Source organism: Thamnophis sirtalis, unplaced genomic scaffold, assembly GCF_051295495.1.
Source record: "Thamnophis sirtalis isolate CommonGarterSnake01/CBP01778 unplaced genomic scaffold, rThaSir2_p1.2 scaffold_6, whole genome shotgun sequence".
NCBI classification, from domain to species: domain Eukaryota; kingdom Metazoa; phylum Chordata; class Lepidosauria; order Squamata; family Natricidae; genus Thamnophis; species Thamnophis sirtalis.
In genome coordinates this window covers 21,555,219-21,578,577 of record NW_028261386.1, presented here as the reverse complement: position 1 = coordinate 21,578,577, position 23,359 = coordinate 21,555,219, and the positions used below count along the sequence as shown (strand labels likewise).

At 42.2% G+C, this 23,359-nt stretch overlaps 2 protein-coding genes across 4 annotated transcripts in view; both read left to right on the top strand.

Annotated features, from left to right (window-relative positions):
• Positions 1 to 156: 156 nt before the first annotated feature.
• Positions 157 to 14,485, top strand: GPN1 (GPN-loop GTPase 1). 2 transcript variants are annotated; one of them, XM_087717356.1, is made up of 15 exons: positions 205 to 621; positions 729 to 822; positions 1,708 to 1,768; positions 2,456 to 2,495; positions 2,695 to 2,761; positions 3,618 to 3,655; positions 4,663 to 4,741; positions 4,835 to 4,929; positions 5,640 to 5,685; positions 8,119 to 8,265; positions 8,472 to 8,554; positions 9,727 to 9,766; positions 11,065 to 11,158; positions 13,042 to 13,161; positions 14,100 to 14,485. In XM_087717356.1, exons 2-15 carry the CDS (start codon positions 769 to 771, stop codon positions 14,183 to 14,185), a joined length of 1,050 nt encoding a protein of 349 aa, XP_087573482.1. In that variant the 5' UTR covers positions 205 to 621; positions 729 to 768; the 3' UTR covers positions 14,186 to 14,485. The 2 variants fall into 2 exon arrangements, with proteins under 2 accessions (XP_087573480.1, XP_087573482.1); XM_087717354.1 differs by lacking the exon at positions 1,708 to 1,768 and having other exon boundaries at positions 157 to 621.
• Positions 14,486 to 16,957: 2,472 nt separating this feature from the next.
• The window catches only part of LOC106545885 (beta-galactoside alpha-2,6-sialyltransferase 1), a 36,502-nt gene continuing 30,100 nt past the window's right edge, over positions 16,958 to 23,359 (top strand). Inside the window, exons 1-2 of one of the 2 annotated variants that reach the window (XM_014062583.2) lie at positions 16,958 to 17,240; positions 22,060 to 22,793. In XM_014062583.2, the coding sequence (XP_013918058.2) occupies positions 17,224 to 17,240; positions 22,060 to 22,793 (751 nt within the window). In that variant the 5' untranslated portion in view covers positions 16,958 to 17,223. The remainder of the gene's footprint in view (positions 17,241 to 22,059; positions 22,794 to 23,359) is intronic. The other variant, XM_087719091.1, reaches the window with a different exon arrangement.

The window sequence follows — 23,359 nt, the reverse complement described above, 5'->3', positions numbered from 1 at the left end:
CTGGGTCAAAGTTCACCAGGACTACTGGGCGGAGATGGGGAAAACGATGGCCCTTTTATGACTTGTGGAACTTCAACTCCCAGAATTCTGGCTCAGGAATTCTGGGAGTTGAAGTTCCACAAGTCAATCATAGGTCCATCGTTTCCCCCACCCTGTGCTGTGGACAGAGAAAAGCCGGAACGGCCATTATCTCCTCTCGGGCAAGACTCAGGCCGGTGCCGATGTCAGGGTGGCATCTTCGAAAATGTTTTCTAAGCGACGGTACAGGGTAGCAGAATAATATGGCGGTATTGTTCGGCAGCCTAATTTTGAGAGAAGAGAAGCCCGTTCAGTGGAGGAAAACTATTCTAATAGTTCCCATGCCCCACCAATGGAGGCGATGTTTAGGGAGCCGTTCTTCTTTTCCAACCTCTCTTTCTCTCTCTTCCGTATCTCTATGGTCAAAAACTCGACTCCCCACCCTTTTTTTTTGAGCCAGAGAAAGCCCCGGAAGTCAAAGAAAACGGATGAGACGGCGGCAAAATGGCAGCTGCCGGCGGGGCAGCGAGTTCTGCATCCGGAGCCCCAATATGCGTCCTGGTGCTGGGCATGGCTGGCTCTGGCAAGACGGCGCTGGTGCAGGTGCGGGCGGAGCGGGAAGCGGGAATCGGCCCCGAGGAAGGAGGCCTTTAAGAGGGCTGCTTGGTCCCCTTGCTGGCTTTCTTTGACCTATGGCTTGTTTTCCATAGAGGCTGATTGCCTACCTGCATAGTAAGAATTCTCCTCCGTATGTCATCAATCTGGATCCCGCCGTTTACGAGCTGCCTTTCCAGGCCAATATCGGTGAGTATATACGGTGGTTGTCTCTGTGCTTGGCCAGTTATTTTCTTCAGAAAAATATGAGAGTATTGGTTTTGCTATAAAGAGCATGAAATAAAAGAAAGATCATGGCACACACTTGAAAGTAAATCAGAAAGACTGTAATTGTGGGGTCTGTCTGGCAAGAATAAAGAATGCTTATCCACAGGAAATATGCATGTATAAAACTTGTAACAATTATGGGTAGTTAGAAAGCTGATAAAATGGGTAGTTAGAAAGCTGGTAAAAGTAACAAGTTAGACAACTTGCAGACCTCAGCTAAAAGTTGGGAATAGAGATGACCTGCAGCAAATGAAATGTGTATTAGATAACTCCTGGGGGATTCATTAGCCAAGACCTAGGACCAATAGAACAAATTGTAGAATTATTACTAAAATGTTTATTAGATATTATCTTGCCTTGTCCCGGCTCCTCCTTTAGTGAAAATGTATAAAGCTTACTTAATTCTTTGTTCTTGGCATTTTGGCCAGGAGCCCTTTTCCTTGGGGTATCCCAGTAAAAAGCAATAAAACCTGCACCTTGTGTCTGGTGTCCTTCATTGGCTTCGGCCCCAGCCTCAGACCCGAACTGGGGACAACACACAAACATGCAAATCTTTGGTTCAGGGTAAAATTTAGGGACTGCAGATATCCAAGCAACTGCGCAGTATGTAAGCTGCCACACGTTTAGCCCATATGGCCACCTATAGGGGCATGGTGGCTCCTTCACCTTTCCTCAGTTCTAGGTGCCATAGATCAAGCAGAATGTATCCCGCACAGGGATGCTATTATTCCAAGTACCTTTACTATTGTCAACTAAATGGAGTTGCTGTCAGATGTGAGAAGATAATAGTTCTCCTTATGATTGCAGAGCATAATTGGAGCAGCTCAGTATTTGCAGGCTTGTTCTGTATATAACAAAGGAATAAATGGTAGGTTTTATTCTGTTTTAAAGAATTTAAGTCATATTGAACTGGATCTCATTAATATGAATGGATGAGTACACCTGATTAAATTTGCATACATTCTACAGTCCTATATTAATTAAATCTTTGCTGAAAGTTGCTTAGGATCGATTGTAAATCTGTGTGTTTATGATTTCCATGTTTACCTGACATGAAATTACCTAGAGCAGGGGTGTCAAACTAGTGGCCCTGAGGCCGGATGTGTCACATGCAGGCCACTCCCAGTCTGGCTCCACAAACGCAAAAAATGTCGCAATATGTCGTGATATGTCTCATGACACAATTGAGTTTGACACCATGACTTAGAGCACAGCTGTCAAACTCGAGACCCATGAAGTAGATGCGTCACACACTGGCCACGCCCATCCCCATTTAGCAAGGGGGGGGGAAGTCACGATACATCATGTGATGCCGCAAGTTTGACACCTCTGAACTAGAGAGTCTTATGGAAATATTAGAGCTGCACATAAGATGAACAAGTTTTGAGAAAGTAGGAAACATTGGGAAGGATGTTACATTTAAAGGTAAATTATGTTTGTTTATACATTCAAGTAGAACAGTAAGCCAACAATAAGATATGTTCCTTTTAAATTTGTTTTAAAATCATACTTTGTATAATTTCCATCCTCTCTGTTTTCCTTTTTTTTTTAAAAGATATCCGGGACACAGTGAATTACAAAGAAGTCATGAAGCAGTATCCTTGCCTTATTTGGCTATTTCTTCAAAATGTAACATCACTTTTTATTTGTGTGTGTATATTGCTGGATGTTCATGCTGTTCCATTTGTGTCTGACTCTGTAGTATAGCTTTTATTGATCTCTTGTGGGATTGTGCTGGGGAATATGCTGACCTAGTGAATTGGATTTCTCCAACTTTTCCTGACTTAACTCCAGATATGCACTGGGCCCAAATGGTGGCATTGTGACGTCCCTCAATCTTTTTGCTACAAGATTTGACCAGGTACATATTTGCTTAACTGATTTTGCTGGTGTGCTTTTCTGAAAAATTCAATATTCTGGGATAGCAAAGCTTTCCCATTGAGCTTTACAGCCCACACTAAACAGTTTACAGCAGGGGTGTCAACCTCACAGCCCTTGGGCCGGATGCGTCATGCGCTGGCCACACCCATACCTGGTTTAGCAAAGGGTAAAAAAAATCATGTGATGACGCCATGACGACACGAGTTTGACACTCCTGATTTACAGAGTCAGCTTATTGCCATCAACAATTTGCTTCAGAGGACAACTTTTGAACCAAGGTATCTTCAGATGTGCTAACTTACAAAATGTGTCCAAAATATGAAACCAATGATTCCTGTGGAATTGAAATTTGGCAAATTTGATAAAACATTGTATATTACAAAATGTCATAAAACATTTCCTGTGCTGATATTTGACTGTGCTACGCAGTTCATGGGCTATTTTCAAGGCAGATAAATCTCTACATTTATTGAAGCCATTGAAGATGTTGAGGAATCTGTTAAGGAAATATCTCTGAAGTGATGACCCAAGGGATCATGGGTTGTCTACTCATTGCTGAAGTTTGAGATGTTCACTGCCAATGTAATATATTCCATCCTTTTGAAGTCAGTAATATGACCCAAATTGTTGGGAGCAATATACTGGCTCTGTAAGCCACCTAGAGAGGGCTCTAAAGCTCTGTGAAGTGGTATATGTCTAATTGCTATAGCTGCACAATTGAAGAATTGTCACTTACAGTAATTTTGTGATACTGAGCCACTTTTTTTAGTACCTCTTCTGCAAAGTCCAGTTTTATTTCTGTATGCAAACTGTATTTTCTCTTTAATTTTTATCAGGTGATGAAGTTCATTGAAAAAAGACAGACTGCATCTCAGTGAGTCAAATCTGATGTTGGGAGGGAGGGGGTGGCCACTGGGAGGCCCCTTTTTAAGAAGGGACATAGATGCATTCCTTATTTTAAATAGACATGCCTTACATAGGAAAAGTTACCTTTCTTTTCTTTATAGCTCTTGTTAACATTATCTTAGTGTTTAACGTGCAACTCACAAAATGATAAAATGACAAAACAGTAAATTAGAAGAAATAATCAGGTGATATTGCTCAGAATTCTAGGTCTAGAATTAGAATTTAAAATGGTATATTCTCAAATACCCAACATGTCAAAAGCCTATTTGGATGGGTATATCAAAGGGACCCGGGGTTCTAAAACTAAGGCATGGTGAAAAAGCTGGTGTTCAGCATTATTTTAAAATGAGATTCAAATACTGGCAAAGCATGTGACAAGTCCTCTTTGGAAAAGAAGCGGTTCAGCCATCAATTGTGATGACTTAACAAATGATGGGGTTCTCCAACTTTTTTGGAAAGCTATGGATACACTTGAAATTATTGCATGTTCAGTCACAAAATACTGAGAGTAGTCCCACATTTTTCCCCCTCACACAGGTGTAAACATTTGGTGGGCTTTATTTTTTTGTGTGATTTGGAATATTTTGAAATGAGTGCACAGTACTTTCAATTCCTAAATGAATTAAAAAAAAGATTTAAACAGGGCTGGAGTGGCATGTGAGATATTTTAGTAATATTTCTTTGAGCAACTAATTATGCCTCGTCACTCCTAAAACAGCGGTCTTGGACTAAAATGATCATTTATTTTGATTTGATAAAGAGAATAGTTCACAAATTCATCCTTTGTTTTGAAAAGAAATAATAATTAAACCTGGATTCGGTTCTTGTCTCTGTGGGTAGTGGCTCTGTCTTGAATTTCAGAGACAGCAGTGGAGAAGTATACACTACTGTCTAGCTCCTGTGTGCGCAATCTGAATAAAATGTCTTCTGTATATTCTGAGTGTGTGAGAGATCAAATCTTTTTTTTCCTTGCAGGTATGTCCTAATAGATACACCTGGGCAGATTGAAGTGTTTACTTGGTCTGCCTCTGGCACTATCATCACAGAAGCCCTGGTTAGTGACTTCTATTCATCTGATGTTGGGAGTTAATTAAGGATGGGGGAAACGCTTTGCTTTGTTAACAATAATCTTGAAATGTCTATTTAGGCTTCCTCTTTCCCATCGGTGGTGGTTTATGTGATGGACACATCTCGCAGCACTAATCCTGTCACCTTCATGTCTAACATGCTGTATGCTTGCAGGTAGGAGGCACTTTCCCACTTTCCTTACAATTCCCCTTTTTCTTTGTGGGATAAAGGTCTGTTTTTAAAACAAAATTCTAATGTAGTACTTGTTCTCCCAGACTTTTTATTTACATGCACCAATCTGCTTTCCCAGCACAAACGTTCTTTGTATTTAATTTAGAAAAGTATATTATAAATTTAAAAGCTAGGGAAAATCCAAGCATTCACACCAGGAAAGCTGACTTCAAAAGGGGGCTGGGGGGGGGGTGTTGCTCAGATTGTGTGTTGTCCCCCAAAGCTCCTCCTTTTGGTCTTGCAGAAGAATCTGCCAGAGAAAGGTGTAAATTTGGTTGTATGGGAAAGATTAATCTTTAAAATAATTGTAGGGCCCTTCACAACAGAGCCAAGTTAACATAAGTGTGTTAAATTGTAGTTAAGAACAGAATGTGGTGAAGTATTACAGCCCAATTTGTTATCTTTAACATATTTGAGCCACAGTGGCACAGTGGCTAGAGTGCAGTATTGCAGGCTACTTCTGCTGATCACCGGCTGCCAGCATTTTGGCAGATCGAATCTCACCAGGCTTTTATTTCATATCATTTTTGCTCTTTTGCTTATATTTCTGTAGTTTTGAATGGTGTAAAATTTTCTTTCAGTAAAAATATTAAAACAACAAACTGTTTCATGCCTGAGACATCCTTTTATCTGATTATCCACTCTTTTTTCAGCATCCTATACAAAACGAAGCTCCCATTCATAGTGGTCATGAACAAGGTGAGTGGGGTGTCCCAGAGCCCACATTACATGCTAGATATCAATGAGCTCATCTGTTAATATTAAGCAAACACTGTCTTTCTGCCATACCTTCTTGTTTCTCTCTCTTTTTTTTTAAAGTGAAGGTTATCTATTTAAACTTGACTCCTGATGAGGATGTAAAGATGTTTGTATAGTTTTGGCAGCATAATAGATGTGCTATATAGCCTTGTTCCAGAATTAAAGGTGGTGGTGGGGAATCTCCACTTCCTATTTTAATTGCAGCTATGGGATTTCCAGGTTGTCTCCCATTGAAATATTAATCAGATTTAGTCTTATTTAGCTTTTTTGAGATCAGAAGTTCAGTTAAAGTGCTGCGACCTTCTGTGACTTTTTTCTTCAAAGAAGCAATAAAGAATGTAAGGCTAAATTGTGATATCCAACTTGTATTTAGGGTATGATATGTTGATATGATATGAGCCGTGGTGGTGCAGTGGTTATAGTGCAGTACTACAGGCTACTTCTGCTGATTGCCGGCTGCCTGCAATTTGGGCAGTTCAAATCTTACCAGGCTCAAGATTGACTCAGACTTCCATCTTTCCGAGTTGGGTAAAATGAGGACCCAGATTGTTGGGCACAATATGCTGACTGTAAACCACTTAGAGAGGGCTGTAAACAGTGGTGGATTACAGGTGGTACACCCCGGTACGGGCGTACTGGAGCCTGCCCGGAGCACTGGATACCGTTCCGGTACGGTGCTCCAGAGAGCCCACCCACCCACCCTCACTCCTTACCGTCCTTTTAGGTCTTCAGCGCTTACGCGCACAGCGCATATGACACCTGCATGACGCTCTGCTGAGCAGCTGGAGCGTCACAGAGGCTTGGGGAAGCACCAAGATGCATGCGCACGCTGCGCGCATCCATGTAGACACTGGCAAGCCCGTTCCAACTGTACTGGTTGGAACGGGATTTGAAACCCACCACTGGCTGTAAAGCACTGTAAAGCGGTATATAAGTCTAAGTGCTATTGCTATTTTTGTTACTATCATGTTTTCCACTATCTCCCAAGAAAAAGAAAATGGTTTTGAAGAGAAATTACAGTTTAAATGGTCATTAAATGGCAAACAGTTCAGTGAATACAAAATGAGATGGAATAGGGCAAAGTAATGGATTACACCATTGGAATCTCTTTGATATTGAGTAATCAGGACAGTCACCTTGATATTGTTTTAGACATATTTATGAAATGTCAAATATTGAGCAGGGACAGAAAAACTTATCAGTAGCACAGTGTTGTTAGATAACTGTTGTGTAACCACATTTGAGGGACCATCACATCCCAGTGGGATTGGCCCACTACACCCATGCCGGCAGAGAAGGCATGCTGCGGGCCCCATCGGCTAGGGTATTCCTGCAGGTGGGTCCAGGAGAAGAGCCTTCTCTGCCATTGCTCCTGCCTCTTGGAACATCTTGCCCCCCCTGGAGTGAGCTCCAATCCTCCCGACCTTTCACAAGACCTTTCACAAGACCTGGCTCTGCCAGTTGGCTTGGGGCCCCAATGGGGAGGGGGCCTCACATTGGGGAATGGTTGACATATTAAATACAAAGACTACCTCCCCCCTCACTGCTCATCCTATTTCCTCCCTCCCCATCTTTTAGTTAGGATTGAGTATTTATATTTTATAGTATTTTGTTTGCATTGTGTATAGATTTTATATATTTTATCCTTTTACTATTGTAAACCGCCCAGAGTTACTCTGTGGTAAGATGGACGGTCAGTGAATTTAATAAATAAATAAAATTTGAAATATTGCATTCATCTATCCATCTCATCAAGAAGGTCAGAAATCTTTTTGAGGATGATACCAAAGTAATCAACTATCTGAAGAATCCAGGTTCCAATATAATTAGAGCCATGAAAGCTTGCTGAATCACTGTCTTAATATTCCACTAAACTCTGCTGAGATTCTCAGCCATTAACCTTAAACACTGTCCTTTGGGGCACAGAGAAAAAGTTTTCCTATATCAATCCTTCCAGTGGTTCTGATTGTGCTGAATAACCATATCTATTTACAAAAGGGAATTTTCAGGCTTCCCAGTATTTTCTTTATGCTTCTCAAAACATGCTCCAGTTTGTTTGTTTCCTTCCTTCTTAAAAGGTAAAGTTTTGAATTGATCACAATAGTTCATAGATGGCCTGTTGGGTTTTGATGGTACTGCAATCTTTCATTTTTTACCATGGTTTTTCTGTGCAAATGAAATGAAGAGCCATCAGTCTGCTTTCCTACACTTCTAGAAAACCAGCAGTTACGATGAGGCCATTGGTCCTTGTCCCTGGGCCAGTAGGTAACAAAGTATAATGGCTAAGATTCTGGCAAGACTTCTTTGGCAGAAGCTGTTTCTATGTTTCACTTAAATGTATACTTAGACACCCTATTTATTTTTCTTTTTCAGACAGACATCATTGACCATAGCTTTGCACTTGAATGGATGCAGGACTTTGATGCTTTTCAAGATGCCCTCAGTCAGGAAACCAGCTATGCCAGTAATTTAACTCGGTCTATGAGTCTTGTTTTAGATGAGTTCTACAACACACTTCAGGTGGGTGTTCTCTTTTGTGCTGTAAAGGGTGCAGTATGTTCTGTCTGCAGGCGGGTTTGTTGAAAATGTTATTGAGTAATGCAGTTTTTGGTACTGAATAGGAAGAGGTAGGTTGAAGTTAAGCAAGTCAAGCAAGACAGAGCTTTTAATTCATTTGAATCCATATTTCTAAAGCCACCCAATTTATCAACAACTTTCTCTTGCAGGTGGTGGGTGTTTCTGCTGTACAAGGAACAGGGATGGAAGAATTTTTTGAACATTTATCCAAAGCTGTTGATGAATATGAAAGGTGAGGTTTTTTTCAGTAAAGGAAGGAAAATAGCAAGAGCAACCTGGCGTGCTATGCATTATCTTTAGGGATATCTTGAGTTTTGGGACATACTGAATTTGAGTTTCTAAGATAACTTTTTCAAAAGGCAATTGGGTTTTCTTTATTTTTCCTTGAAGACATTTCACTTCTCATCCAAGAAGCTTCATTGATTCTGATAGGATGGTGGGAGGATGGAAGGATTAGCTCTGACAGGATGAGGGCAGGGAAATGGAAGGATCATATTTCTTTGCACTCCGGTCTGCTCTGGTCATTAGCATTCTGTGAGAGCCATTGAGGTTGTGGGTTTTATCTGTGCCCTTAGGTCACCTTAATCAGAGGGCAAGTGGGAATTTGCACTCTGCAAACCTCAACTGAATTTGAGGTTGCCTAGAAACTCTAGAGAGAGCCAGTTTGTTGTAGTGATTAAGGCATCAGGCTAGAAACTGGGAGCTTCTGTAGTTCTAGTTCTGTCTTATGCCCTGAGGCATCTGGATGACCTTGGGCCAGTCAAATTGTGTCACCAATGGCAAATCATTGGAAATGGCAAACCATTTCCAAAAAAAACCTTGTCAAGAAAACTGCAGGGATTAGTCCAGGCAGTCACCAGGAGTCATACTGACTCAAAGGCACAAAAAGAAAGAAAGAGTTTCGGCAAATAATGCTTCCAGTTATTTGTACCCTATGGATATACTAAGATTTCACAACAATCTTCAGAAATCAATTATTTGTGGTGTGTATTGGAGACCTCAACCGTTGAGCGGTTCCATATCACGTCTTTTGATGTACTGTAGAGTAGGCAGATCCAATGGGTTTTCACAGGGCACCACCAAATAATTCATTCTTGGTGCAGATATTAGGCTTGTAGGAAAAATTCCTCTTTCTATAGCATTAAATAAAACTGATATGATTACTTGTAACAGTTCAGTACTGCTGATCATGTGAGAAGAACTTTATTATATGAAATGTTTTTTAATGGTTTGTAAGCTTTCTAGAGTTGCCACCAGACGAGATGGGCAGCATATATGTTTAACAAATAAATACATTACTGTCTGTTAGAATGTATGCACTTATATATGTGTGTATGTATATATATATGTATAAAATAGTGCTCAGTAGTAAATACATGAAGCCCCTTTTTTTCCTTCTTTCAGAGAATATCGACCAGAATATGAGCGCCTAAGAAAGCAATTGGTAAGTACATGCATATACTTTGATGCTCTGAGCTGTACTGATGTAAGTCCTCCCATCCCCAATTGTGTCTGCATACTTGTTGCTGGATGTTGGAGAGTAACTGCCCCAGATGGAAGGAGGGCTCAAGCAGGGAATTAGCTTGGATTTCCTATATAAACTTAAGAGGTCTGAACACCCCCACCAGCGCCCAAATACCATTGACCTTTCCCAGACAAAAGCTGCCAATATGGGGAGATTCTGTGTGATAGGAAGAGAACCCCCGAATAACTAGTTTGAACTCTACCTGGGTCTGGTTGTTCACATCTGACATTGGAGTTCTAAAAGGTCCCAAAGGTGTTTTTTCAAGAGGCAACTGGACTTTCTGGTTTTTCTTTGAAGACATATCACTTCTCACCCCAAAAGCTTCTTCAGCTCCAATTGTCAGCAGCATCAACTCTGTCACCTACAACATTGCAAAATATTCAACCATCTTATTAGTGCCTCTAGTTGGCAACACGTCTCCAAAGAAAAACCAGAAAATCCCGTTGCCTGTTGAAAAAGCAGCTTTGGGACAACCATGACCTGATGGCTGAGAATCTTCATAGACAGTTCCAAAAGGCATTTCTTCAGATGTAAATGCTAACTCGCCTATCCGATGATAAAAGAAGTGTGAGGTACCAAGATTACCAAGCAGGTAATCCTAGGCTAAGGTGAAGAGACCAAAATCTCTGAGGCCCAGGAGCCCTTTCTTTTTCCATTGTTAAATTAATTCAAAGCACTGATGAGAGTTAATGTACAATTATGGAAGAACGCAGATCTCTTTTCTATGAATAATAAGAAGATAGTGGTAAGCAGTTACTTATTCATGACATGCTAAATAAACCATGATGACGGAGTCCGAATGTATCAAACCACAGTTCATTTAATGTAGATGTATTAAATAAACCTAATTAGCTAAGTTTGAACAATGCTGTAAATAAAAAATCAAAGTAACATGCTCAATGCAGTACGTAACATAACTGGGTTTCTCGCCATTTCTCATGACAGCTCCTTAAGCATTCCAAACATCTTCCTTCTTAGTTTTAGTCCTTAAGGCAGGATTGAATTTCTGTTCATTTTTTGCCTCACTTGAAAGGTAAGAGGGATGGGATATAATTACAACTTAAAGGATCCAAGAGAATTTTACTGAAATTAAGAAGCTAGGAGGTAATCTGAAAACTACATTCATGTCGTACTAAGTTCCACCATGAGAGCAAATTGAGATACAAACGCATAGGGGGGAAAAACGTGTTATTGGAATGCTCTCTCTTCATTTACAGGAAAGAGCTCAGAAGCAGCAGCAGGAAGAACAACTGAAAAGTTTACGGAGAGATATGGAGCCTGTTGCTATGGAGAACAGCCCAGCGGTTTCAGGTACATGAGTACCTCTACAGAGGCTGTCCCTGAAAAACATTTGTAAGCTTCAGCTTGTACAGAATAACTGCCAGATATAACAGAATAATAAGTGCACATAACTGCCCATTCCACTGGGCACTCCTAGAACAGCTTGTTACACCTCTACTCTGTGAGCTGCGTTGGCTGCCAGTTTGCTTCCAAGTCCAATTCAAGGTGCCATTTTTAACCTTTAAAGCCCCTAATGGCATGAGATCAGGCTCTCTGAAGGACTGCCTCTCCCTGGTTATATCAGCCCTGCCCCCAGCAGATCTGGCATGTTGTGGGTCCTATCAACTAAGGTCCCACTACATTTGGTTGGCCCCAGGAGATGTGCTATCTCTGCCATGGTGGCTGCCATCCTTACCCCCACCCCTTTTGATAGGCCTCAAGACCTCATTATGTTATCAGGCCTGGGACTCCCAAGGTACAGGAGACTTGCCAATATGGTTCAAATGTTGTGGTGGGCATTTTTATCCCTCTCATCACCTACGGTTTGTATCTTATTCTTTAATGATACACTATATTGCCAAAAGTATTTGCTCACCCATCCAAATAATCAGAATCAGGTGTTCCAATCACTTCCATAGCTACGGGTGTATAAAATCAAGTACCTAGCCATACAGACTGTTTTTACAAACATTTGTGAAAGAATGGGTTGCTCTCAGGAGCTCAGTGAATTCTAGCATGGAACTGTGATAGGATGCCACCTGTGCAACAAATCCAGTCGTGAAATTTCCTCGCTCCTAAATATTCCACAGTCAACTGTCAGCTGTATTATAAGAACGTGGAAGTATTTGGGAACGACAGCAACTCAACCACGAAGTGATAGGCCATGTAAACTCATCCAACATCAGTGTGTGACCTCACAAATGCGCTTCTGGAAGAATGGTCAAAAATTCTCATAAACACACTCCTAAACCTTGTGGACAGCCTTCCCAGAAGAGTTGAAGCTGTTATAGCTGCAAAGGGTGGACCGACGTCATATTGAACCCTATAGATTAGGAATGGGATGTCACTTACAGTAAGTTCATATCCGAGTAAAGGCAGGTGAGCGAATACTTTTGGCAATATAGTGTATTTATTAGCGTGGATTCTTACATATGTAATTTTTTACATTATTTTGTTGTGTGCTGTCCAGAGTCACTTTTGATGAGATGGACACCTATATAACTTTGATTAACAAATAAGCCAACAAGCCATCAAGCAGTATTTAAAAGTAGGTTCAGGTTCATCATTTTCAGGGGTTGGGTTGCTCCGGTTTTACTACTGTTTGCAATGCGTGCGCCAGACGCGTGCTGCGCATGTGTGCACTGTTAAATGTCAATTGTTCGTGCATGCGCAGAACGATTTACAGTGAACTGCGCACGCACAGTCACTAGAACACAAAATGGCAGCGGCCCAGTGGTGGCAAGGGAACCGGTTCGGGGCCATGGCAGGCCTGGATTGCTGCTCGTTCTGCGATCCAGGCCTGAATTCCACTACCGGTTCGGCCGAATTGGGAGCAACCTGATCATTTTATCTGCTCCACTAAATATTTCAGGATATAGTTTGGGAAATAGTTGGGTTGCACAGGGAAGCACCGAAAAAGAAGAAAAGGAGGGTCTGCTGGTAGAATTTGTGTACGTTGGCTTGCTTATGGTACTTGCCAAAGGGATCTGGCAAGGTATTATGCCATAGCTGTAGGACTGAGCAACTATTGTTGCTGCCTTGCTAACTTTCTAAAACTGCCCAGAGCCTGCATTTAGGTATTTACACACCCCCTTCTGAACTTGTAGAGTTTGAGGAACTCTAGGACAGGGTGTTCATCCTACTGCACAGGAAGAAATGGAATAATGGCTTTTTGGGTTGATTTTGGTCCAAAGGTTCAGTGGCAGAATCTTCATTAGGCTCATCAGAACTGATTTTGACACGAGGAACTTTGGATCCAGAAGAGGAGGAGGAAGAAGCCCAAGACAGTGATACTGATGACATTGATCATAAAGGTGATTCTGAAGGAATAGGAGGAATTAAAAATTGCAAGTTAAGAGGGACGGTGGGCAGATTTTTCCATCAGTTGCTTTACATGGAGTTTCTAACAGTAAAGTCATTACCTTTAAAACCCACTTATGGCATGAGTCAAGGGTATCTGGGGTTGGCCTTAATCTGCCCCACTTGTTCCAGTGGAAAAGGCCTACTTTGTATCCCAGTGGCCCAAAACTTTAGGCTGGTGGAGTCCAGGTGAAGAGCCTTTTTTGCTATGGTCCCTGCCCTCTGGAATATCCTCCTATCAGAGGTGAGATCCACCTCCAAACTCCTGGCCTAAAAACGTGGCTCTGCTGCTTGGCCTGGGGCTCAACAGGGACCCACTACATTGGGAGTGGCTGATGGGATAGAGAAGATTCTCCGCCCAAGGCTGCCCATCATCTTGGTTTTTAAGTTGTAACTTTTTATTTTAATTCTTTTTTTTTGCACTTTTTAACTTTTATTATACTGTAAGCTGCCCAGAGTTACTGTATTAGAAAGATGGGTAGTGTAGAAATTCAATACATAAATAAATACTCTGTTTTATATCCATTGTACAATCCAGCAAAGGATTGTATGGATGCTGAATGTCTATGGAGATTCTCAGTCATCCAGGTCACGATTGTCCCAAAGGTGCTTTTTCAAGAGGCCATTGGTCTTTCTGGTTTTTCTTTGAAGACATTTCACTTCTCATCCAAGAAGCTTCTTCAGCTCTGACAGGATGATGAGGAATGACTGAGCTGGCGAAGCTTCTTGGATGAGAAGCGAAACGTCTTCAAATAAAAAAGAGAAGGTCCAGTGGCCTCTTGAAAAAGCACCTTTGGGACATGGTGGTGCTGGTTTCTATGAGGGCATTTTGGGTCCCAAGGCATTGGTGAGACTCACTTTGCTAACACATCTCTTCTGTTTTCTGCTACAGTGACGGAGGAAAGCCATGAAGAACCTGCCTTCCAAAACTTCTTGCAAGAAGCTAAGCTGCACTATTCGACCAGAAGCAACCAGTAGAAGAGAACAGGACACTGAAAGTGAAGAACCAAGAGCTATGAAACAGCCCCAAGTCTTTGCCATCTAAGGCAACCGTTCTGGTTCCCTTGACTCAAGGCTATCAACTTCTTTCCATGGCAACTTTTTTCAGTGGGAGACTAAAGCAATTTGCCAGAACCGGATGGTCATTTTCACAGATGAGACATCATCACTTGTTGGCAAAAGAAATATGACTTTGAGGGATCTTGTCTCTGTTGTGAATTTTACCTATCATGTATGTTTCTGTTTTGTAAATTATTAGCAAATATCTATTCTACTACATTTTCTTGGTGGCTGACATTTTCTTCTAGCTTAATTATTGGCACTTCACTCCCCCCCCGCCCCCCCGTATATGCTGGAATAAGAGAAGACACAACTGGCATGGGAGTTTAGAGACATCAAGAACATGAGATGAGATGATAGGTCATTTTGCTAAGCATTTTGAGGGTGCATGCACTGGAAAAAGACAACACGAAAAAGGCTGGAAAATTACTTCTGATCATGTGGGAACCTGTACGTCCTCACCCATGCACATGGAGATGCAGAGTTCTTCCAAAAACTACTGTGAATACAAAACACAAAATACTTCTGCTGGATTCTGTTAAAAGGAGGATGGGGGCAGGAGGTTTATTTCTTCATAGAAAAAACCAGAGAGTCTATAAGTAGTCCTTGACTTATGACCACAACGGAATCCAAAATTTCTGTTGCTAAGCAAGAGAGCTAAGTGAATTTTGTCCCATTTTATGACCTTTCTTGCCACAGTGGTTAAGGGAATCACTGAGGTGGTTAAATCAGTAACACGGTTGTTAACTGAACTTGGCTTCCCCATTGACTCTGCTTCTCAGAAGCTCTCAAAAGGTGATCACATGACCCCGGGACACTGGGGCTGTCATAAATATGAGTCCATTGCCAAGCATCTGAATTTTGATCATGTGACCATGGGGATGCTGCAATGGTTGTAAGTGTGAAAAACTGTCCTAACTCACATTTTTCAGTGATGTAACTTTGAAAGCTTACAAAATGAAAGGCTGTAAGTATGGGGTTTGAGTTATGACTGAACATTTACTGGGAAAAAAGGGTACTGTATGCATCGGTATGCTTCTATCCCTTTGTAATATGGAAATGAGAGTTTGATCCATAGGAAAGTGGACTGCAGTGGGAATGGACTATTTAAATCCATTGAGAAGGCCAAAAGAGGCAGGCTCAGAACTTAAATGGTGCTGAATGAATGTAAATGCAATGCAATTATTTAGGCAAAATGAATGAGAACCAAATATATGAAGGAAGAGCAAAATAGCTAAGGAGAAGGTTGAGAAAGTGGTGATGTTTTATAACCTCTTCAGAAGCAGGCAAAAAATAGAAAAATGGAAAAAATAATAGAGAAAATAGAAAAGGCCATTTATAAAGCAGGGCATGGATATGGCTGGGGTAATTCAATATTTGCAAAGACAGAAAGGTACAGAGTGCTATATTGAATGATAGCTTCATATAAATTAGATTTAGTAAAATACATTTTAGGTTTATTCAGCTTTTTTTTTTGCAAGAGTGTTCCTTTTCTTACTATTGTCTTTTCACATGTACGTTGTCTGCTAAAGGGTCTCTTTGCTGCTTAAATGAAAGAACGAAGTGATTCTTTTTTTTCTTACTCCCTCCCTTTGGAGCAAGTGGAGGGGAGTTCCTGTTGCAGTGGTGCTTCCAGAAGAATAGTGGCAAAGCTTTGTAACTTCGTAGTGAAATACACACAGGAAATGAAACTAGGGCTGTGGTTTAAGTATTCCTAAATATGCTACTTGAAACGGGGGGGGGGGGGACAAAAGCTACTCACTTGCCCTTAGGACAATTTTGTGTGGGGGGGGGGGGAGGAATTTCAAGTTTGTTGCTGCAGCCTTCCCTGAGAAGGATCACCACCTTTGGATGCCAAACACTGCTCTCCAGGCTCTTTAGATTCTGTAGCTTTGCAAGTAATCACCCCATGCACACAAAAGAAGTTGTGCCCAGGCCCTGTTCAGAAGGGCAGGACACACTACAGCACCACAACACTAAGAAAAACGGAAGAGAAATGGTTGCTTGACGTCTTTCTCCTTAACGGCTATCCAAAAAACTTCATATTCTGACACGCTATACCACACAGCCAACCACCACACAAAAACAAACCTTACCATACACAAAAGGGATGTAGGAAATGACTGCCAGAATTCTCCAACCTCTTGGAATAGCAATAGCCAACACACCCACACTTCGCCAGGAATTTTCCAGAGCCAAAAGCAAGGTAGGATTAAAAGAAACGACATACTCTACAAAATCAACTGTAACCATTGCAACCAATTCTACCTGGGACAAACAGGATCCACGAACATCAGCTGGCAGTCAAATGCCACGATCCCAAATCCTTAATCTTTAGTCACACTGACACCAAGCAGCACCCGTTGGATTGGAACAACACAAAAAATCATTGGTTTCATCAAAGCCTGGCACTCCACAAGCAATTCCATCAACAGACACATTGACCTACAGCCCCCAGAATCCAAATCAACCACACACAGCTAACCAGAGATAGCACTGACACTCAAGCAAATCCAGGCAAGCCCTCCCCACACCAGCACTTCACCTGATGTAACCTCCCCATCACAAGACCCATCACAAAACTCTCACTGATGACTCACCTGACCCATCACAAGACCCTCACTTGACACACACACACACCTGACCCATCACAAGACCTACTAACCACATAAAGTCCTTATAAATGGAAGAACACTGACACCACCTAAACCCCGAATATATTATCTAGCCTGGTAATGAAACGTTCAGAAACCAGCCCACAAGCTCGGACTATGAACCTTCAGCCTCATCTATAGATTCTGCCTGTTCCTGGTAGAAGAGGGGATTCAACTGACATCCAGGGTGAGAGAGGAGTAGCTGGCTCTCCGTGGCGCCACTTGTCTCCTGATAGTGTACCTCCTTGTGACCCAGAAAACGTTCCCTCTGGACACATTGCAGTTCAGAGCCACTAAGGAGAGATGCTGATACGGAGAAGGTAAGCCGTGGAGTTGTATACTGTTAACCGCCCCCTACTTCAACAAGGGGGAACTCCTGGAGACCCTGGAAGGGAGAGGAGCAGAACCCAAAGGACCAGGAGGCCAGCAGCCCAGAGGAGCCCATTCCTTGTCCCTGCAGCCTAGAGACCTCCCAGAACTGGGTCCTTATAAACGCTTGAGCAACACAGGGTGCCAGGAAGAGCTGGTGGGCCCGGAGGGCGGGTGCTTCTCCTTGCAGTCCCCTGTGCGCTGATGGCCTCTTCTTCCCCGTCTCCGAAATCGAAGCATTGGAGGCGGTTATCCGGCTGCCGGTCGCCGTTAGGACTTATCACGAGCTGGAGACCAGAAACGGCTCCCGAAGGAGGCAAGGCGATAAGAGTGCTGGCTTGGGACTGGGAGCTTCTGCAACGAGCCACACCTCTGCTGCATCCCAACAAGGCCAGGCTGCGTCTCTAGTCCTCCACCCCAACCCCAAACTCCGGAGGCGACAAGCCCGGTGCAGCGGCTCCTCGGAGAGAAAACCTCCCGCCCCCCCCCCTCCTTCTGGATCGGGACTTGCCGAGAGCAGGAAGAATGAGGTGCAGGGGACGGGGAGAGGGGGGAGAGGGGGGAGAGGCGATCCCTAGCACAGCCCCCAGTTGCAGCGCAGGCGATCCCTTCCAGCCTTCGCCATCCCTCCCCAAAGGGCACTGGGCTGTTCCCATCTCACCATCCGCAGGTCTCGCGTTTTCACCTTCGCAAGCCCGCTCCCCTTCCTCTTATTCCGTGGCTTTTCTTGCTCAAAATCCTTTCTGGGAGGGGAGGGGTGGAGCAGGAATGTCAAAAGTGTTTTGGATAAGATCACATACCAGTGGAGAAATTCATTTTTTTTTACTACCGGTTCTGTGGGCATGGCTTGGTGGGCGTGACGAAGGGGAAGGATACTGCAAAATCTCCATTCCCTCCCCACTCTGGGGCCAGCCAGAGGTGGTATTTGCCGGTTCTCCAAACTACTCAAAATTTCCGCTACCCGTTGTCCAGAATCTGTCAGAACCTGCTGAATTTCACCCCTGATTAGTACCGCTTGATAAAGCCCTAGTTAAGACCACACCTGGAATACTGCAACCAATTTTGGTCACCACGCTACAAAAAAGATATTGAGATTTTGGAACAAGTTCAGAGAAGAGCAGCTAAGGTGATCAAAGGCCTGGAGGCTAAAACATATGAAGAACGGCTGAAGGATTTTGGTTTGGCTAGTCTAAGGAAAAGAAGAATTAGGGGTTACCATGATGGTGGTGTTCCAAAGAAGAGGAGGGTCAAATTATTCTCCAAAGCACCACAGGGCAGGACAAGAAACAATGGTTGGAAACTGATCAAAGAGAGAAGCAATCTGGAATTAAGGAGAACCTTCCTAACAGTGAGGACAATTAACCAATGGAACAGCTTCAGAAATCGTGGGCGCTTCATCAATGGAGGTGTTTAAGAAGAGACAGTCACTTGTCTGAAATCATATAGGTTCTCCTGCTTGAGTAGGGGGCTGGACTAGAAGACCTCCAAGGTCCCTTCCAGATTCTATTCTATTCTTCTATTCCTATTATTTCTATTTTTACTTCTATTTCTATTCTAAACATTCTGGTACATTATGACTACCAGATGGTTGTTAACATTACACAAACACACACACACAAACAAACAAACAAAAATCACACCACCTCCAAAGATTAATGAAAAAATAATTGATTTTTTGCAAAAGCCATGGTGAATATTTCTGATCCATGAGTGGATTCACACAACACTGCAAGCCCCAAGTCCTGTTTTAACAATGTGGTTGAGTTCACACAACATGGTATTTCCACCTGCAGCCTTTATAGATATTTATTTAACAGTAATTTATAGCTAGCCCTGATCCAAATAGACCTGTTACAATTTAATAGATGATCTGATTTCCACAATGCATTAAGAAAGTAGTGAGATTTAATTAAAGTGAAACACAAACCCACATTTTAGTTTAGTTTTGAGTAAACTCTGTCATTAGGTATGTTTCTGATTACACCATGTCAGACAGGACCAAGGAATAAGAACAAATGTCTATATGCTCAAACTGCTAAAGCAAAGGCTGCAAATATTGGGGCCTTTCATTATATATTTTTAAAAAGCAATTTAAATAAGTGTTCAATTCTGATCCCCCTCAGAAGTGAAAAAAAGAATATCTAATTGATCAACCGCATAACTATCTACAACTATCAAAATGCCACAAAAAACACAGGGATTTCCAATCTATAAATAGAAGACTGAGACATAGATTGTACCTTTTGATTAATTACTTGTTCAAAACAGTGGTATTCTTTAGAAATGAAGCTTCAGTCATGATGGGGACTCTTCTACCAGTTCCATTCTTCCGTTTGAATCTTCTGACACAACTCCTGAGGATGCACAGACCCTCCCCACTAGTGGTGAAAAAAATGTTTAAGGGGAATGGGATGATCTTCTGCAAGAAGGAACAGAAAAATAAAATTCTTCACCCACAATGGCACCTGGACTCAGATGTTTGATGTTAGAAACCTCAATCTCAAATCCGTCTGCAAACAAGTGTCTAAATCTAGCAAGATTTGTTGTAGGCAAATAATTTTTGACACTCAAAATTGGAGACTTATTCTCCCCACTTCTTCTTTCTGACCAGTCCTGTTAGCCAAACCAATCTTTGTCTAGCGTGCATTTCACTTAAACAATGGAATGGGGGAGGGAGGATCATTTTTACTATGGTCCCTGTGGTATTCCTGTTTCCAGCATGCTGCAATACTAGGAATGTGAAATGGGACTGGTTCTTCATGAAAAGCCTTCATTTCAAACCATACAGCTGGGAGCCATTTTCTTTCCTCTCAGATATATGGCAATGTGTTCCAAACTACACTAAATATCCAAATTTGGTCATTTATCAACCTGCTCATATAGGAAGCATAGCTCCAGAAAATCAATCAAGGAAGAGTAGTTGCATTCATGCTAGAGGTGAGCCATACACAGGGCTGAAATTCAGCAGGTTCTGACAGGTTCTGGAGAACCGGTAGTGGAAATTTTGAGTAGTTCGGAGAACTGGCAAATACCACCTTTGGCTGGCCCTAGAGTAGAGTGGGAATGGAGATTTTTCAATATCCTTCCTCCTGGAGTGGGGAGGGAATGGAGATTTTGCCATAATCTTCCCTTGCCACACCCACCAAGCCATGCCCACAGAACCGGTAGTAAAAATATGTGAATTTCACCACTGGCTATTTATCTGTTGGCTCAAAGACCACTCTAGGTTTTGCACTGAATGTAGAGGTTTGTAAACCAAAAGTGAGTAGATCCTAGTTCTGTTTTTAACGAGGAAGTGAAATATGTACTGAAGGGGAATAGTAATAAGGATACAAACTTGTTGGTTTTAGTAGAAACATTTGTTTTCTGTAACACACATATATTATGCCTTGTATTTGTAATGTATAAGCTTGCATGCTGTAAGTGCCTCTTGTTCCCTGCAACTGACTTCCTGTGGCACTGTTATTAGGGTCTGTAAAATAGCTGGCAAATGTCAAAACATGTTATCTTTGCCATTTGAACTCTTATAAATCTGCAATCTATGGGCACAGATCCCGGAATGGAGCTGTAAAGAGCTGTAAAACTGACACCTTTGATATGTGGCTAAGAACTTTTCTCACTTTGACCCCTTCCCAACAGGGGGCCAAATGGCCAATCGTGGGAACAGAAAAGAGATAATACTGATAAGTCTAGTGAGGTGTATTGTAAAGCCAGGATGTTATTCTATGATGTCTCTATAAAAAGGAGCTATGCCTTGTCTGAAGGGTACCGTAATTCTTCCCTACATATCCTTGGGGTATGTTGGGAACAACTGACCATCCTGTCTTTAAACTTTGATCAAAGATTAAATGCTGATTTTTATTCAAGCCTCCCTTTAAGTCTCATGTTTGAGACTGAAATGTGTGACTTGGATGTGTTCTCAAACTTCTATGGGTCTCAACGTATTCTCAAACCTTACGGTACCTTAAGTCAGTGTTTCCCAATCTTGGCAAGTTGAAGATGCCCTGACTTCAACTCCCAGAATTCCCCAGCCAGCGAATGCTGGCTGGGGAATTCTGGGAGTTGAAGTCCGGACATCTTCAACTTGCCAAGATTGGGAAACACTGCCTTAAGTTTCCGTGAGGCTGATGACATCCATTTTGTATCTTATTTCTCTAAATTCTCAAACATGCACAAAAGAGGCGGAACGAGAGTTTTCTTTGGCTACATCCGCTCTGGAGGCCACCAGATTGATGATGCTGTGTCACGTATGGTTCTTGGGCTGCCATTTTGGCACTTTCGCTTTCTCTTCCACAGTTAGCTTGCTATAACCATCTGATTGATGGTTATAGCAAAAGAGCCGAGGTGGCGCAGTGGTTAGGGTGCAGTACTGCAGGCCACTTCAGCTGACTGTTATCTGCAGTTCAGCGGTTCTAATCTCACCGGCTCAAGGTTGACTCAGCCTTCCATCCTTCCAAGGTGGGTGAAATGAGGACCCAGACTGTGGGGGCAATATGCTGACTCTGTAAAACCGCTTAGAGAGGGCTGAAAGCCCTATGAAGCTGTATATAAGTCTAACTGCTATTGCTAACTGCTATTGATTGGCCACTGGAATAGTTGATGTCAGATGAGATGAACCTTATCATCTGCTTTAGCAGGTCATTTTAAATCATAGTCTATTTTGTAATTGAAACCACATTATGGAAACGGCCAGTGCTATGTGTTGTGGTAGTAGAACCAAGCCGATGCTAATCAAAATTGGCTGATCTTGTGTTGCCCATCTCTTCACAGGTCTGGGGATACCTTATGGTGTGTACGACCACCTTGGAGGTGGGGGACAAACTGCGTTTGGCTGAGTTTTGCTGTGCTATGTTTGACAATGCTGAGCTTAGTTTGTCTACAGGCAGGGCTAATGCTACATTTGGGCTCCCGTGACCCAGGAGTGCCCACCAAGTTTATAAGAACAATCTTCCAGGACATCCAAAGTTCATCAGAGAGAAACAAAACTCTGAAGCTCCCCTCAGCTGCTAGATCTGTCAACCGGAACTTAGAAATTACAACACAGACTCTGACAGAAGATTCCTTCTTCTCCAGAATCAAGAAGTTCTGGCAACGTCTTGAAAAGGTGCTTACTGGAGTTCAACAATTCAGAGAAACTCATTCCCCAATCCGAGAACGTCCCTTACCATGGCTTGCATGGAATAAAAAGCTTTCATCTCAAGTACTGAGCCCTGGTCTTCGTCAGGTCTTCCAGAACTATCGATCAATGAACAAGTATAAGGTGCCCTCAGGTGCTGGGCAGCCCCTAGGCAATCCACACCTAACTGGGATGGACCTCATGTGCCAGCTCAAAAGCCGTGTGACTGTGTCTACTGTGTTGGGTGATGAAGGACCCTTTGCAGAACCAGTGTGGAGGGCTATGCTGCCTCAGAGGAGTTTGGCAGAAGAGTTTGGTCACCTGAAGACATGTGCAGTTGTGAGCTCAGCTGGCTCCATGTTGGGGTCAGGATTGGGTAATGAGATTGGTGAGTATTAAGAGAAAAATCAGATATTCCCCTGGGGTGTTTGTCTACTTAATAGAGTTGATAAATATATTATTCATAAACAAATGCTATAATTCATGGTTGTATTAAAATATTATTACTTTCTTTTTAGGGAAGAGCCAAGGAATATAATTTTACATTATATTAGATGTCCCACCTTTCCTTTCTAACTTGTTCTATCCATAGACTAGAGAACTTGTTTCTAGGTCTTTGCTATTTGGATGATCAAAGTCATTCTCATCTCTTTGAGATTATTCTTTCCGATCTGGGTGCTCCCAGCTTCAGTTAGGTCCCCCCACTCCAGAATTCAATATCAAAACATATATGTCTGTGTGTATGTGTGTGTGTGTGTATACATACATACATATATACATATATACATATATGCATATACATGCATATGTGCATATGTGCATGTATGCATGTACGCATGTACGCATGTACGCATGTATGCATATACACATACACATACACACACACACATATATATATATACATACATACACACACATACATATATACATACATACACATACATACATACACAG

Excerpts from the sequence above, each read along its gene's own strand:
- GPN1 (XM_087717354.1), top strand. The coding sequence starts at position 523 with ATGGCAGCTGCCGGCGGGGCAGCGAGTTCTGCATCCGGAGCCCCAATA. Across the intron at positions 2,762-3,617 it reads TTGCTACAAGATTTGACCAG|GTGATGAAGTTCATTGAAAA; the intron begins GTACATATTTGC and ends AATTTTTATCAG. Across the intron at positions 8,266-8,471 it reads AGTTCTACAACACACTTCAG|GTGGTGGGTGTTTCTGCTGT; the intron begins GTGGGTGTTCTC and ends TTTCTCTTGCAG.